The sequence below is a fragment of the Saccostrea cucullata genome, unplaced genomic scaffold (genome assembly GCF_032062105.1).
Source record: "Saccostrea cucullata isolate Sc308-1 unplaced genomic scaffold, CSIRO_AGI_Scuc_v1 ctg2889, whole genome shotgun sequence".
Lineage (NCBI taxonomy): Eukaryota > Metazoa > Mollusca > Bivalvia > Ostreida > Ostreidae > Saccostrea > Saccostrea cuccullata.
In genome coordinates, this window is record NW_026922272.1 from 135,941 (window position 1) to 149,258 (window position 13,318).

The window sequence follows — 13,318 nt, forward strand, 5'->3', positions numbered from 1 at the left end:
CACTATAAATTATAATTACTAAAAAAAATCAATTCATTACACAAATGGTATGGACCTATATATTGACAAAAGTAAAACTACATATTCTGAAAAGCAAAGAAAATTCTCTTCGATACAGACGAAAAACTTCATTTTAAAAGTAATTTTTTCCGTGATATTTTGTCAGTTTTCTTGATCGAATTATCCGAATTACAAAAAAAAAATAATACTTCAGATAACATCAATTAAATAATTTCGGTATGATGTAAAGCTTGGCTTCCGGTGCCAATATAATTCCAGAGCCGTGGCTCTATATAAAAGGCAAATTTAATTAGTTAAAAAAACTATTTACATGTTGTATATGGATCTACCAATTAAACCGTTACATGGAAGTTTGATAACAAATTATATGTCTTTGTTCCATCATTCGTAAAGTCCGTGAGGGTCTAGGAGATAATTGATTTTGCAAGGGGGAACCCTAATCACGTGCTCTACTTTTTAGAATTAAAAGACGGTTAATTTTTTAAATAAAGTTTCAGTTAGAGAGAATTCATTTGTTTGGCTTTTCTGATTATCACAAATCTTACTGCGTTGGCAAAATTTTACTGTGTCAAATAAAATTGAAAACGTTACTGTGTCGGAGAAATGTTTACTGTGTCGGGACCAACAGAGTAAAACAGCTCATGGAGAACCCTTAGTAGTGTCATGGAATTATTTAATGAAGGTAATTCTATATGAACAAAAGTGTTTACAAATAGTGATTTGAAGGCTATATATAATGCATGTATATTTGATTATTTGAAGTAACATACCTGACTAAATGATAATTTTTTCTTCCCATACCACATCTGTTTCAATATATTTTTGACAATTTTATTTTCTAAGAATGCTTTATTCCTTGTTTTAATGGCATCTGTGAGGCACCCATGATTCAGCAATAACCGTCCTGCATGTTGAATCTGTTCTCCCAATTCTTTTTCTGCATGGTTTTCACCACTATTTCTCTTTTTCTTAATAGAGGTATTGTCAGTTTCATGCATGCAACGGATGCTTCGTAATGCTTGATAAGTAAACATCCTTAAAAGTAAATGTGGAAAAATGTTTTGTATTAAAACTATTAATTAATCTTTTATATATTTATTCTAAATCTACGTGCAATTATCTTTATTCGTTAAATTAGAAAAATTATATATTCGGGAAATTTCGTAACTAGTAAAAATGTGAGTTTATCTGCCTAGAATAAGTTCATCATTCTTCTTCATCGTTAATTGAGTCAGAAAATGATTATTTTAATCTTATATGATAAACGTGCAACAATGTAATATTTATAAAATCAAAACAGTCAAACCACGTCCAGGAAAGAGTAAACCGTTATAAATATGTTAAACCTCAATATAAAAGTAGAGGAAATATAGCTACAAATAATTTAAAAGTTTGCCTAAGACATTGGCATACTTTTGGTTATCAATGACAGGCAGATGTGTATTTTAATGAATTTACAATGTTCTAATTTGAAACTTGTACTTTTGAAGTTGTTTCATCCTTTCTTCCTCTAGCTGTGTTGTTCGCCAATCTTCTTCTGATTCCTTTAGAATTGCACATCCAACCAAAATATGACGAATTCTTACCTGTTGAAGAAATCACGAAGAAGCAATTGGTTTCTATTAGATACAATTTACAAAATTAAAAGTTTTAAAAATTCAAGAATTTACTACCCCAAAGACAGGATATTGTTTCTACTGCAACTTGCATATAAAATCTTCTCTTACCCCTCCTGTCTCTATCAGTTGTTTGGCACCATCGTGAAAATTCTTGCGAAGGAGGGCGTGAAAGATCAATCCGTATAGTTCAGATATTCTTTTGACACTTAATTCGCCATGCTGGGAATCTGTGAAAGGAAAAAAGAAATTTTGTTTTGTATCCCAAACAAGAAAAAAAAGATCAATTTTATATATAGAACATCTGTAACGAAAGTGAAAAAAGAGTCATCTACTTATCATGGGAAAACAAAATTCAAAGTTTAATATCTATAAGACTTTGATTGCACCAAGGGTTATTTTCATTTTAAAGGCTGCCAATATGTCAAGTTTTAAATCTGTGATGCAATCTCTAATTTTCCATTTATTAAAATGTATCGAATATTCCATTTTTTGTAATCATGTGCGTTTGAACATGAAAGGATAACTATTTGCCTCCTTTTCCTGAAAGCAGATTTTGTGTTGAATTTCGACCCTTTGCCAATTTGTTTGGTTCCACTCATTTTTGCTTTAAAATCCAATGTGGTTACTATGTGTCAGTCATTAAATTTGAAGTAGTTTCTATTATTTAAGGGCAAAGAAAACCTCCCTCTCTATGTGATATTTCTATAAAAGGTTATTTTTAAAAATTAAGGCTTTTTATAGTAATTTTCAATTTCATAAAGAATGACACCAAGAAAGCGGTAATTGCAAGCATTTGTGACAATTTCAAAGAGACGGAAAAGGCATATTGTACAAAGTGATTGTTTCGACTTTACGACGGATTTGAAAAATTATAAATTTAGATTTTGTTTTCAAAGTGCCTTAAATTTGGGGCAAAAACAAAACGCCATAATACCGATCATATTACCGCACTTTGAAAATTGTGCTTTTCCCGGACAATAATTTTACACATATTAGGAATGATGAATAATTATTTAAATATTGCTGGATACATTTTCCGTGATAACGACACCTTAGAATCTGAGGTAAAGATGTGAAAGCCTTAAACTTAAACCATCGCATTATGCTGAGGGAAAATAGAGCAATTATTATTTTTTAATACCATGACAATTCTTTCTTTCTACCCCTTTTTAAGCTGTATATTTCAATCGATTATATTCATCTATTAGTCTTTTGCGAACATAATCAAAACAGTGTTTGACTCATTTAAGTAATCGTCAGAAAAAAAAAACTTGGTAGAAATCATTTTCCCGCATTTTTATGGTCTTGTTATAGTTTTTTGATAATTATTTAAAAGTATGATATACTAAGAAGAAAAGCTGTTTATTACTAAAATATAAGTCCAGCATTTTTGTTATGTTTTTTACATATTTGTTCAAAGTGTGTTTTAAGGTTTTCATTGTTAATGTGTCAATTTACGCTTTTAAAATACATGTATTTTGAAAAAAAAAACAAAGTGCGTAATTTTACCAAATTTGGATTTTTAAAAAGTGAATTCTTTTTTTCAAAGTAGGACACATTATATGAGAGATGTGTGACAGTCATTAGTAAAAAAACATTTAGGATTGGCGACTTTTTTTAGGACTCACGTACACATTTATAATTAGACTTGTCATTTGATGTCGAAGTCACATCACTTTAGTAAATATACTTGCAGTTTAAAGGTCATCTATACATTTCAATATTGCAAAGGCATAACCAAGTTAAAAACTGCGCTGCGAGGCAAGCTAAAATTTAATCGGAATATGGCAAACCTATAATTAATTTTTTGTAGATTTCTGACAGAAAAAGGATTTATTAATTGTACGTTTTTGGTTTACAAACACAACGTCCCAGTTTATAAATAAAATACTAAAATCGATTTTTTATTTAACAGCAAATAATATTTTATTTCAAAAGAATCATATAGAGAAACAACCGTTCTCCGGTGGAGAGCTACAAATTTTGACCTTTACTCGGCAATCAGGGCCTTTGAGCAGTGAGGGCTCTTTTTTCATGCCAGCACCTACTGTGACACTGGACCTCGGTTTATACGGTCTCATACGAAGGACGGGTCTCTACGTCCCACATTGGTATTTCGAACCCGCGACGTAAGGATTAAACTCCTTCCAGACGCTCTAACCACTGCGACACGCGGGCAACGACAAAAATAGGAATTTACACGGGAAACAGATTTCACCTCACAGATTTTATCATAAGTATATTCAATATAATGATTTGCTGTTTATAGAGTTTTACCTTTCTCATTCCATGAAGGAGGAATGTATGCTCCATTTGTCTTCATCGATAAATCTTGCCAAAGACCAACCTTAAATTCGTCCTCTAATTTCTGTTTGAAGAATTGACGACATCTTGTCATATTTTACAGCGATTTGCAAATTAATTGAAAATTAAAACTGAAAATGAACTACCTTCTCACATATTACCTTCTCACATATATACTCTATGGAGCGAAGGTTGAAAAAACCTTTGACAACATCTTTCGGAATTTTCCACTTTCCTTCTTTCAGGAGATACATTGAAAGTGCATTGGGATATATATCAGAATTTTTACCCTTTTAAAATAGAAAATGATAATGATTTAGTATAAGAAATCGCTGTTCCAACCAAAAATATTTCACTTTAATATATATCTATTACATATTATGTATCGCTTATTTTCATAATTATGCTACATATCTTGCTAACTAAGTCGCTTAGACCAGATTTAAGAAGGCTTTTCGATATCAATTGTAATACTGGTAAGAAAAAAGTGCAAACTTGATTATTTACGTTTCTAGGGGGTTTAGAGTCGCAACAAATTTAGATTTAGAATAAGATTAAATGGTTGTTTCGCTTGATTATGGCAATAACATGTAATATGAAACTCCACGAGATTTATAATACATTTTCAAAAAATCATCATAGCATATAGTATCGTATGAATTTAAAAAACAATAGAAAAATAGACTTATACTCCTATTCATAGAGCATCGGCATTCAATAACGAACTTTAACTTTTCTTTTTGGATGCTGTTAACATATTCCTAAATCTTAAATCTTACACTGATGTACAAAATTGAATTTTTTTTTTAAGATAATCTTAAACATCATATACCTTACTCATCTACATCGTATAATCAATTGGATACGTACATAAGGTTTCTTTTTCGGATCTGCCATTGATACTGAAATTTAAAACAAATGCGTTCTGTTCATTATTCTGTTGTAAGAAAAAAGCTTAAAATAACCTGTTATCTTACTGTTATAATAACACTAGTGCGTTAACGATAGTATATCCAATTGTTTTTTTTTATTTGAACTTAAAATTTATATATATTGAAAAAAAAATACTGTCTTAAGTGCACGACCTAGAGTAAAATGCTAGTAACTTTGCAGAAAAAAAACTATTTATGGTCACTGTGCATCTATATTTCCAAAAAGAACAATTGATTTGACGATCTGCACTAAAGTTGTAACTCCTTGGTTAAATACTTTAATCTTTAAAGACAGATGATACAAACAATTTTTTTCTTTGAAAAAGATTTAATAACATGTCACAAATTAAGAAAAGTGGATGGTTCTTAGAATTTTTTCTCCTAAGAACTGGAAAATGAAATAGACTTGGAAAATATTAGTAATATTTCAATAAAAAACAAATATAGACAAATCACATTCAGTAAAGGTTTACAGGTGAAAAAAAATTTCAGAATATGTTATACTGGCGCTAAAAAGTGTAATATGAACCATAGAAAAATTATACTACGCCAGGTGAATTTTAAGAGGGAGATCAAAATGACACAAAATTAGCAATATCACATAGGCTGATTTTTACCATTTAGCTTTTCCTAATAAAATTCACCTGGCATGGTATATTTTTATTAAGTTCATATTACACTTTTAGCACCATGTTAACATATTCTGAAATACTGAAGATTCTCAAACGTGTGCTTTATTATCGCTTAATGTAACGTAGGATACATATACCAATTTTGCAAAAATATGCTCGCCTCTATTCTTCTTTTGCTGAAATATATGTAAAATATTTCAAAAACCACACTTGTATATTCTTGTTGTCTCAATTTGAAGTCGACATCATTTAATTTGCGCCATTCAATACTCGCGTAATATAAGGAATCTAGAGTTAGCAGACACATTTGTGTAAGTTAAATAAAGCCAAATTGTAGAAAAATATCAATTGACTTGTAACTGTATATAGAGCAGGACATAAGGCAACTATTTAGCAGTGATATGGTTTTTCGAAGGGTACACAGATGAATATTTTCCAATTGACTAGATTTCTCTGATTCAATTGTTTTCAAAACGACATTTTAATGATCTTATATATGGCACTATTACACAACCATGGTGTAGCCATGTTCAGGTCTTGTTTCTATTGCATATAAAATATATTATTATAACTATTGTCCTCCTATTAAGTCTGAAAAATTAACTGAGCCAACTATTGTCAGATGAAGCAATTAGTGAATTTTTTAGAGAAGAAAAGAAACATTTATATTTATGTGAGGTATTATAACAGATTGCTTTAAATAAGATATAAAAATGGCTGCAAAATGTCTTTAGAAAGAGTCCCAGAAAGTTAACTTTAGGTGTCAAACAGGATCTGTTATTCAATACATTCACATCATACTAGATTGATATTTACATAACTTATTGTAAGTTAAAAATTTAAAACCGCTAATTCATATGTCATTAAAAAAACAAAAGATATGTTGGACTACGTGGATGTAAGGTGCAGTTGAGGATTCGTCACTGAAGGGCGAGGGTACAGTGCTTCTTAAGAAATTTGGATCCTGCTATCAAGCTTAAAGAATTTTTCTGAAATACTTTTCTAGTATCTAGACTTATAGCTTAATTAACAAGAGGCCCATTGGCCTTAAAGGTCACCTGAGCACCATGCAACAACTTTTAAATGATTGAATTTGGTTCATGTTTTTAGCTAGATGCTATGGCATTCACAAATTTGAAAGAGGCACAATTGCTAATCATAACTATACACTTAGCAAATGTTTAGTTTCTTTACTCAATACCCATTAGCAGGGTAAAGGAACAAAAATGCATGTCAACTATTAATCAGTAATATTCAGCACTAATCAGGAGTGCCCCTACCACAAATGAACCACTGACCCTAGAACTACACAGTGCACAATTTTTGAAACTGCACACTTGCTTATAAAAAATGTTTGATTAATACCAAGGAGCAGATTTCAAACAATTCATTTTAAGTTTTTAAGTAAAGCCCCCCCCCCCTCTTTGATATCCCTGACCCAGGGGCCTTGAGATTCACAATTCAGGAAGAAAAGCCCTTGCACATCATAACCATATAAACAGTTCATCTGATTATTACTCAGGAGTAGAGAAAAAATTCATAGATGTTATGTATATTCACTTTATAATCATTATAGAGCCACACCCTAACACCAAAACCCCTGACCCTGGGGCTATAAAATTCACAATTTTGGTAGAAGCATTCTTGCTCATCATGTCCTTAATTGGTTTATTTAATACCCAGAAGCAGATGAAGCTTTTCAAAGAATAAATGCATTTTCACTATATAATCAATAGAGCACCGCCTTAACACCAGAACCCCTGACCCTGGGGCCATAAAATTCACAATTTTGGTAGGGGCACTCTTGCTCATCATAACTATATACGTAATTAGTTTATTTAATACTCGGGAACAGAGAAGAAGATTTTCGAAAAATTAATGCATTTTCACTATATAATCAATAGAGCCCCGCCCTAGCACTAGAACCTCTGACCCTGGGGTCATGAATTTCACAATTTTGGTAGAGGACTCAATGTTGATTACAATCACACCAACAGTTTGACTCCTTGATGTCCAGGAGTAAAGAAGAAGATATTTAAAGAATGCACTAATTTTAGTTGTTTTTGCCCCACCCTGCAGGCTCCAGGAGGGCAGAGACCATGAAATTAACAATTTTTGTTCCCCTTCACCCATAGATGCTTTATGCCAAAAGTGATTGAAATTGATTCAGTTGTTTCAGAGAAGCAGCTGAAAATGTTTAAATGTTAACGCACGACGCAAGACGCACATCGGACAAAAACAGATAGCAATAGGTCACCTGAGTTTACTCAGGTGACCTAAAAATAAAAAAAAAATGGGGGTCAATACTCTGCTTATTTTGGCGCTACGGTACATTAAAAATGATATTTTGCAATGAAAATTTTCAACATAAATCACATTATAAGATAAAGCATTCTTAAAAACACCTGGAAGTTATAAAAATAGACAAATTATAGCTTAACTAATCTTTGCATTTCACGAAGGGTTCTTTTTACTTCGCTCCATTATCAATTGAAATAACATTGATAACAATTCCATGTAGTGTGCAAAAATGTAACAACTTACCCCCAATCAACAAATAACACACCAAGACATCAAAAGAGAAGTTGCTTAGGTAGCGCAGCTCTTCTATGCTTTCAATTTCATTTTGATCCGTTTTTCTGCTAACATCTGTGTTTTTAACTCTTTTTCTTGCCCACGGAGTTTTAATATCAAATACGTGTTCTTTTGCACTAAGATGAAAGTTGCTTTCTGATGTTTTCTGCACTTGATATGTGATAACTACTGCATCGACACATTCTTGCTAAAATACGATATTCAAATTTAACAATAATATACTAAAATGTCTAGGAATAATGACACAAAACATTAAATCTATCCTCAAGATTAATTGTAATTTATGCCCCTCTGCAAATATTGAACCATTACTATGTATGTTTGTAATTAATATCGCATATCAGCGCAAGTATCATTATTCACTAACGATGATATAAATTTTCCAGTTTTCTTCTGTGGAAAATTTTCTTTTCACAGAAATATCTCATTATATAACAATGTTTTCTTTCTTAAATTTCAAAACTCATTTGTTTCACATTATGCTTATACAATGGTATCAAATGTATTTTTTTTATATTTTATTCAAGAATGTAATAATTTTTAAGTGAACAGAACTGAAAAAAAATACACAATAGTTTACTATGGTAAACTATAGTTACACTATAATAAATGCTTGATATGTTTAAATAACTATTTACCTAACTCTAGAAATTTTGTTGTTGAATATATAAATATTTAACAAAAATAATTTTAAGAACTCAATCCGCTCTCTAACAAATATTGCTATCTACTGATTGAAAAATTTGAAGTGTCTTAAACTGAATTGTTTTGCTTCTCCTTTTTATCTTTACCATTTACTTTAATTGACTGTTAGTCTCCCGCGTGGCGCAGTTGTAAGAGTGTAAGCTCTATAGGCGCTACGTAAGGAGTTCTCCTTAATTAATACGTTCAAAATCTACCGTGGAAAGTTGAGACTTGTCCTTCAGATGATACCATATAAACCAAAGTCCCTTGTCGCATTAGGTGCTGGCATGAGAAAATTCCCACTACTCAATCGCCGTGAGTACCAAGCATAGACCAAAACTTGCAAGTGATGGGATTTCCATATGAATGAAAAGTTCTTAAGAGGGACGACAGCAGAAAAACAAATAACCGCATGTTACACAATTCCCATGAAACAGGGGGCCTTCAATAAAATGAGTATGTTTTTTTTAAACTTTTTTGGGATGCAAATACGGGTTGGTCACATTATAAACTGATCAACTGATCATGTGATGTGATTAACTGCGATAAATCCTGAAGGGCTTTATGGTAGATTTGATCACATGCCAACCCGTATATACATCCAGATAAAACATTTTTGCCTAACACTGAAAATATGTTATCTAAGATACAAACCGTAAAGGAAATGACAGGAATTCCTTCATCTGCGGCAGTTTTTTGAATACTGTCCTTCATTTTCCCATTCCTCAATGAGATGATCACAGGTAAACAAAGGTCTCCACTACAACCTGTGCTCAGAACCCAGTCAAATAACTGAATTTAATAGTTACCAAAGTCATACGGTATAACCTGGGTTTTGGTAGTTTATGTTTTATAAAACGCTAAGCGGTCATGAATTGAGCAAATTTCAATTAACTCTTTTTCAAGAAGCTTTCTCAAATGTGTTATCTTTTCATGCCCAGAGGTTCATGAAAAGTAGATTTTGAAAGGACCCAACCGAATTTTTACTTTTTAATTATCTCCCTTGGAAAGAACAAACCTGTATCTTCTTAACACAAGGACACTCTATGCTAAGTTTGGTTGAAATTAGCTCATTGGTTCTTGAGAAGAAGAAGTTGTGAAAATAAATTAGGAAGACAACGCATTTACAAAAGTTTTATGAAGACAATGGACATAATGGACATAATTTTTTTGTAGAATGCAATAATCAAGAAGTAAAGATGAGTGAAGTTAACTAAAAAAAAGCATGGCATAAACCTGAAGCAATTTATATATATATATAGAAAATTTTTCTATAGAAAAAACTTCTGAACGGGAACTGTTGCTTAAAAAAAAGCATGGCATAAACAAGCAATTTATATATATATATAGAAAATTTTTCTATAGAAAAAACTTCTGAACGGGAACTGTTGCTTCAATCAAGCTTATATGGGGAATTAGTGACATCAATGCCCAGTATGCCAAAAAACCTGAGCCAGAGGTAAAAAGCAAGTAGGGTGAACTAAGAAATTGGTAAATGTAGTATTTGTAGTCCAATGTATTTTGTTTTTCATCAATTCAATCTATAAACGAATAATTTGAATTTTTATATGCTTTAAATAACAACAAACGATTTGAAATGTCGGAATATGAAAAGAAGAACTACATGTAGTTTTAAAGTGATTTCATGACATAGTTTGTAAAACATTAATTCTCTTTATAAAATGTCATTAAACGGTACTTGAGTCGATCTACGTCTTTGCTATACCCCCGTGCTAAAAGCTCATAAAATGGAACAATAGAACAAATCATGTTTTTTAGAATGTGTCTAGCCCCTGCATGCTTAAATAACATCTTTGTTTGTTAAGTTAATTAATCCTCAATAAAAATATTTCAAAAAGATTCAAGCTATTTCTGGAGAATATCGGCATATCTTACATGTATCTTTATCTTTGCAATTAAACCTTACTTGAAAAATATATATTGATTGGATAATTATAAAATGCTTCGGTTCATTAAACAATTAATTTTGAGTACTTTGCTGTCAATTTTTCTTCTTGACTTTTAATGTGTCACAAAGGCATTGTCTATGGCTCTGCCAAAAGAATAATTCTGAAAGATTGGGGTGTAAACTTGCAAGCTACAAACTTAAAACTGATTTCTTTTTAACATGTCCTGACATTTATTCCACGAGAACAATGTATGATTTGGTGCTCAGTATTTTGTTCATTAGCACTGAATTGAGATTTGTTCTATTAAAAGCCGATTTTTATAGAGAAAATCTTGTAAAACAGACATTTTTTGTTTGTTTCAATCGTCTATACTCTTACATTCAGCCATTCGTTTGAAATAGATAATTTCCTCTTCACTATTGTCAGTATCTCCTCTGTTCAATAAGATGCCATCCATATCCAGCAAAATCTTCAAAAAAAGTATTCAAATTTCAAAATTTATATGTCAAACACATTTCTCGATCTCGAAAGTTTATCCTGAAACTGTTTCATTGTCATCAGTCATATCAGATAACTTAAACAAACAAGAGGCCCATGTTTCACAACGCTCACCCGAGCAACTTTGGCCCTACTGTTATTCACCAGATTTCCATTTTATAATACCTATTGTGGTCCACCCTACCCCCAGGAGTCATGATTCAAATAATTAAAATCTATACTACCTCAGGATGCTTTCTCATAACTGTCAGTTTTTCTGATTCAGTGATCCTTGAGAAAAAGATGTGAAAAGATTTTACCCATATATTTTAATGTTTAACTTGGATTCCTTATTGTTGACCCACTGTACCCCGGGGGTCATTATTTATATACTGTAAAATCGTGAGGTCAAATTTTCGAGGTTCCCTAAAAAAAATTCTATAGTAAATTATGGTTAACTTTAGTTTGCTATAGTTAACTATAGTACAAAAGTAAAAACTTTGGAATTTTGATTTACTTTGGTGAAAACTTTGGAACTTTGATTTACTTTGGTGAAAATTTTGGAACTTTAATTAACTATAGTTTACTTTGTTAACAATAGTTAACTATAGTTTACTAAAGTATTTTTTTTTGTTAGGGTATGAGAAAAAATATCGGTATATGGGGACTAGATTTCGTGGTTGAAAAAAGTTAAGTAGTTATGTATATAAAAGTTTACATTTCGTGGAGATCATAACCTCTTGGGTCACACCATACTCAAAAACAAGGAAAATTAACCCCCCACCTCGAAAATTAGTGATTTCATAGTAATTTGAAACTTACACTATCCCAGGATGCTTCCCAATAAGTTTTAGCTTTTCCGGCCCAGTGGTTCATGAGAAGATTTAGAAAAAAAATCAACATAGTTCAATGTAAAACTTGAATTCCCCATTATGGACCCTTCCTACCCCCGGGGGTCATAAGGTGAACGATTTTTTTGTGTACACTATCCCAGAATACTTTACATTAGTTTCAGTTTTTCTGACCCAGTGGCTCTTGAGAAGAATTTTTTTTTTCCAAAAAAAAATCTACCTTTTGAAATGAAAAATTTGGATTCTCTATTGTGACCCGGCCCTACCCCCGGGGGTCATGTTTTGAACAATTTAGAATCTACACTACCACACGATGCTTCCACTCCATTTCAGTTTTTCTGGCACAGTGGTTCTTGAGAAGAAGATTTTTAATTATCCCACCCTACTTTTGCCTTTTCCAGAATATCTCCCCTTTGAAGGGCCATTCATTTTAACACTTTAAACTTCCCTTCACTCGAGACTGCTTTGTATCAATTTTGGTTAAAATTAGCCCAGTGGTTCTTGAGAAGAAGATGAAAATGTGAAAAGTTTACAGACGGACGGACGGAGAGACACACTGACTGACGGCTCAGGTAAGCTTAAAAGATGAAACAAAGTGATTTCATCTTTTGATTATTGTGTTAGCTGTTTAATATGTATATATTGTTGTTTTTTTCATGCATATATATCAATAGTTCAACTAAATAACGCAATGATTAATTATTTAAAAATATATATCAGTATTATTTTGACAATTTCTTCTATAAACAGAGTTTTGTCTTTGAAATATAAGGTATACCTTGATTGTGCTATAGTTTACCTTCATGATTTCTTTTGTTGTCTCTTTATGCACTACAACCATGTCTTCAAAGAAAAGTATCTTTTCTGCTAGCATATGACATGGTATTTTATTGGTCTCTATAGAAAAGAAAAGAAATAAAATACGAGGGTTGATCCAAAAGTTCGTGGAATTTCTTCATATTTTATTTATTTTTAAGTGGAATTGGTTGAAAATAACAAATGAAAATATAGACACTTGATGAATATTCTAAACTAAAAAACAATTTAAATATCTTTGATAGTAACTCTATGGCAGTTGCCATAGAAACGGTTGTTTGGAAATGCGGGGGAGACATTAATTCGTCTATTATCATTTTAATTCTTAACACATGAAATCAGAATAAAACAGCGCTATGTGGTATATGAAACGAAAATAATATCATTCTAATGATTGTTTGATCTTTTATAAACATCTGTGGTTGAGTTTTACTGATTTTACTAGATATTTAGTTAATAAGTTGATGATTTATTGTT

The 13,318-nt window shown here is 31.5% G+C and overlaps 2 protein-coding genes across 2 annotated transcripts; both read right to left on the reverse strand.

Moving 5' to 3' along the window:
- Nucleotides 1–220: 220 nt before the first annotated feature.
- On the reverse strand, nucleotides 221–3,963 carry LOC134261510 (uncharacterized). The gene is made up of 5 exons (XM_062743941.1): nucleotides 3,918–3,963; nucleotides 1,749–1,867; nucleotides 1,504–1,607; nucleotides 792–1,056; nucleotides 221–289 (listed from the first exon to the last, which is right to left on the reverse strand). Exons 1-5 carry the CDS (start codon nucleotides 3,961–3,963, stop codon nucleotides 221–223), a joined length of 603 nt encoding a protein of 200 aa, XP_062599925.1.
- A 1,707-nt stretch (nucleotides 3,964–5,670) lies between these two features.
- On the reverse strand, nucleotides 5,671–12,866 carry LOC134261512 (uncharacterized). Its single transcript, XM_062743942.1, has 5 exons — nucleotides 12,825–12,866; nucleotides 11,076–11,166; nucleotides 9,442–9,554; nucleotides 8,053–8,290; nucleotides 5,671–5,684 (listed from the first exon to the last, which is right to left on the reverse strand). The coding sequence occupies exons 1-5, from the start codon at nucleotides 12,864–12,866 to the stop codon at nucleotides 5,671–5,673; spliced, it is 498 nt and encodes a 165-aa protein (XP_062599926.1).
- Nucleotides 12,867–13,318: the final 452 nt, after the last annotated feature.

Excerpts from the sequence above, each read along its gene's own strand:
- LOC134261510 (XM_062743941.1), bottom strand. The coding sequence starts at position 3,963 with ATGAAGACAAATGGAGCATACATTCCTCCTTCATGGAATGAGAAAG. Across the intron at positions 1,608-1,748 it reads AACTGATAGAGACAGGAGGG|GTAAGAATTCGTCATATTTT; the intron begins GTAAGAGAAGAT and ends TTTCTTCAACAG. Across the intron at positions 1,057-1,503 it reads AGGATGAAACAACTTCAAAA|GATGTTTACTTATCAAGCAT; the intron begins GTACAAGTTTCA and ends TTTACTTTTAAG.
- LOC134261512 (XM_062743942.1), bottom strand. The coding sequence starts at position 12,866 with ATGGTTGTAGTGCATAAAGAGACAACAAAAGAAATCATGAAG. Across the intron at positions 11,167-12,824 it reads CAACAAAAGAAATCATGAAG|ATTTTGCTGGATATGGATGG; the intron begins GTAAACTATAGC and ends CTTTTTTTGAAG. Across the intron at positions 9,555-11,075 it reads TTTCAAACGAATGGCTGAAT|GTTGTAGTGGAGACCTTTGT; the intron begins GTAAGAGTATAG and ends TTCTGAGCACAG.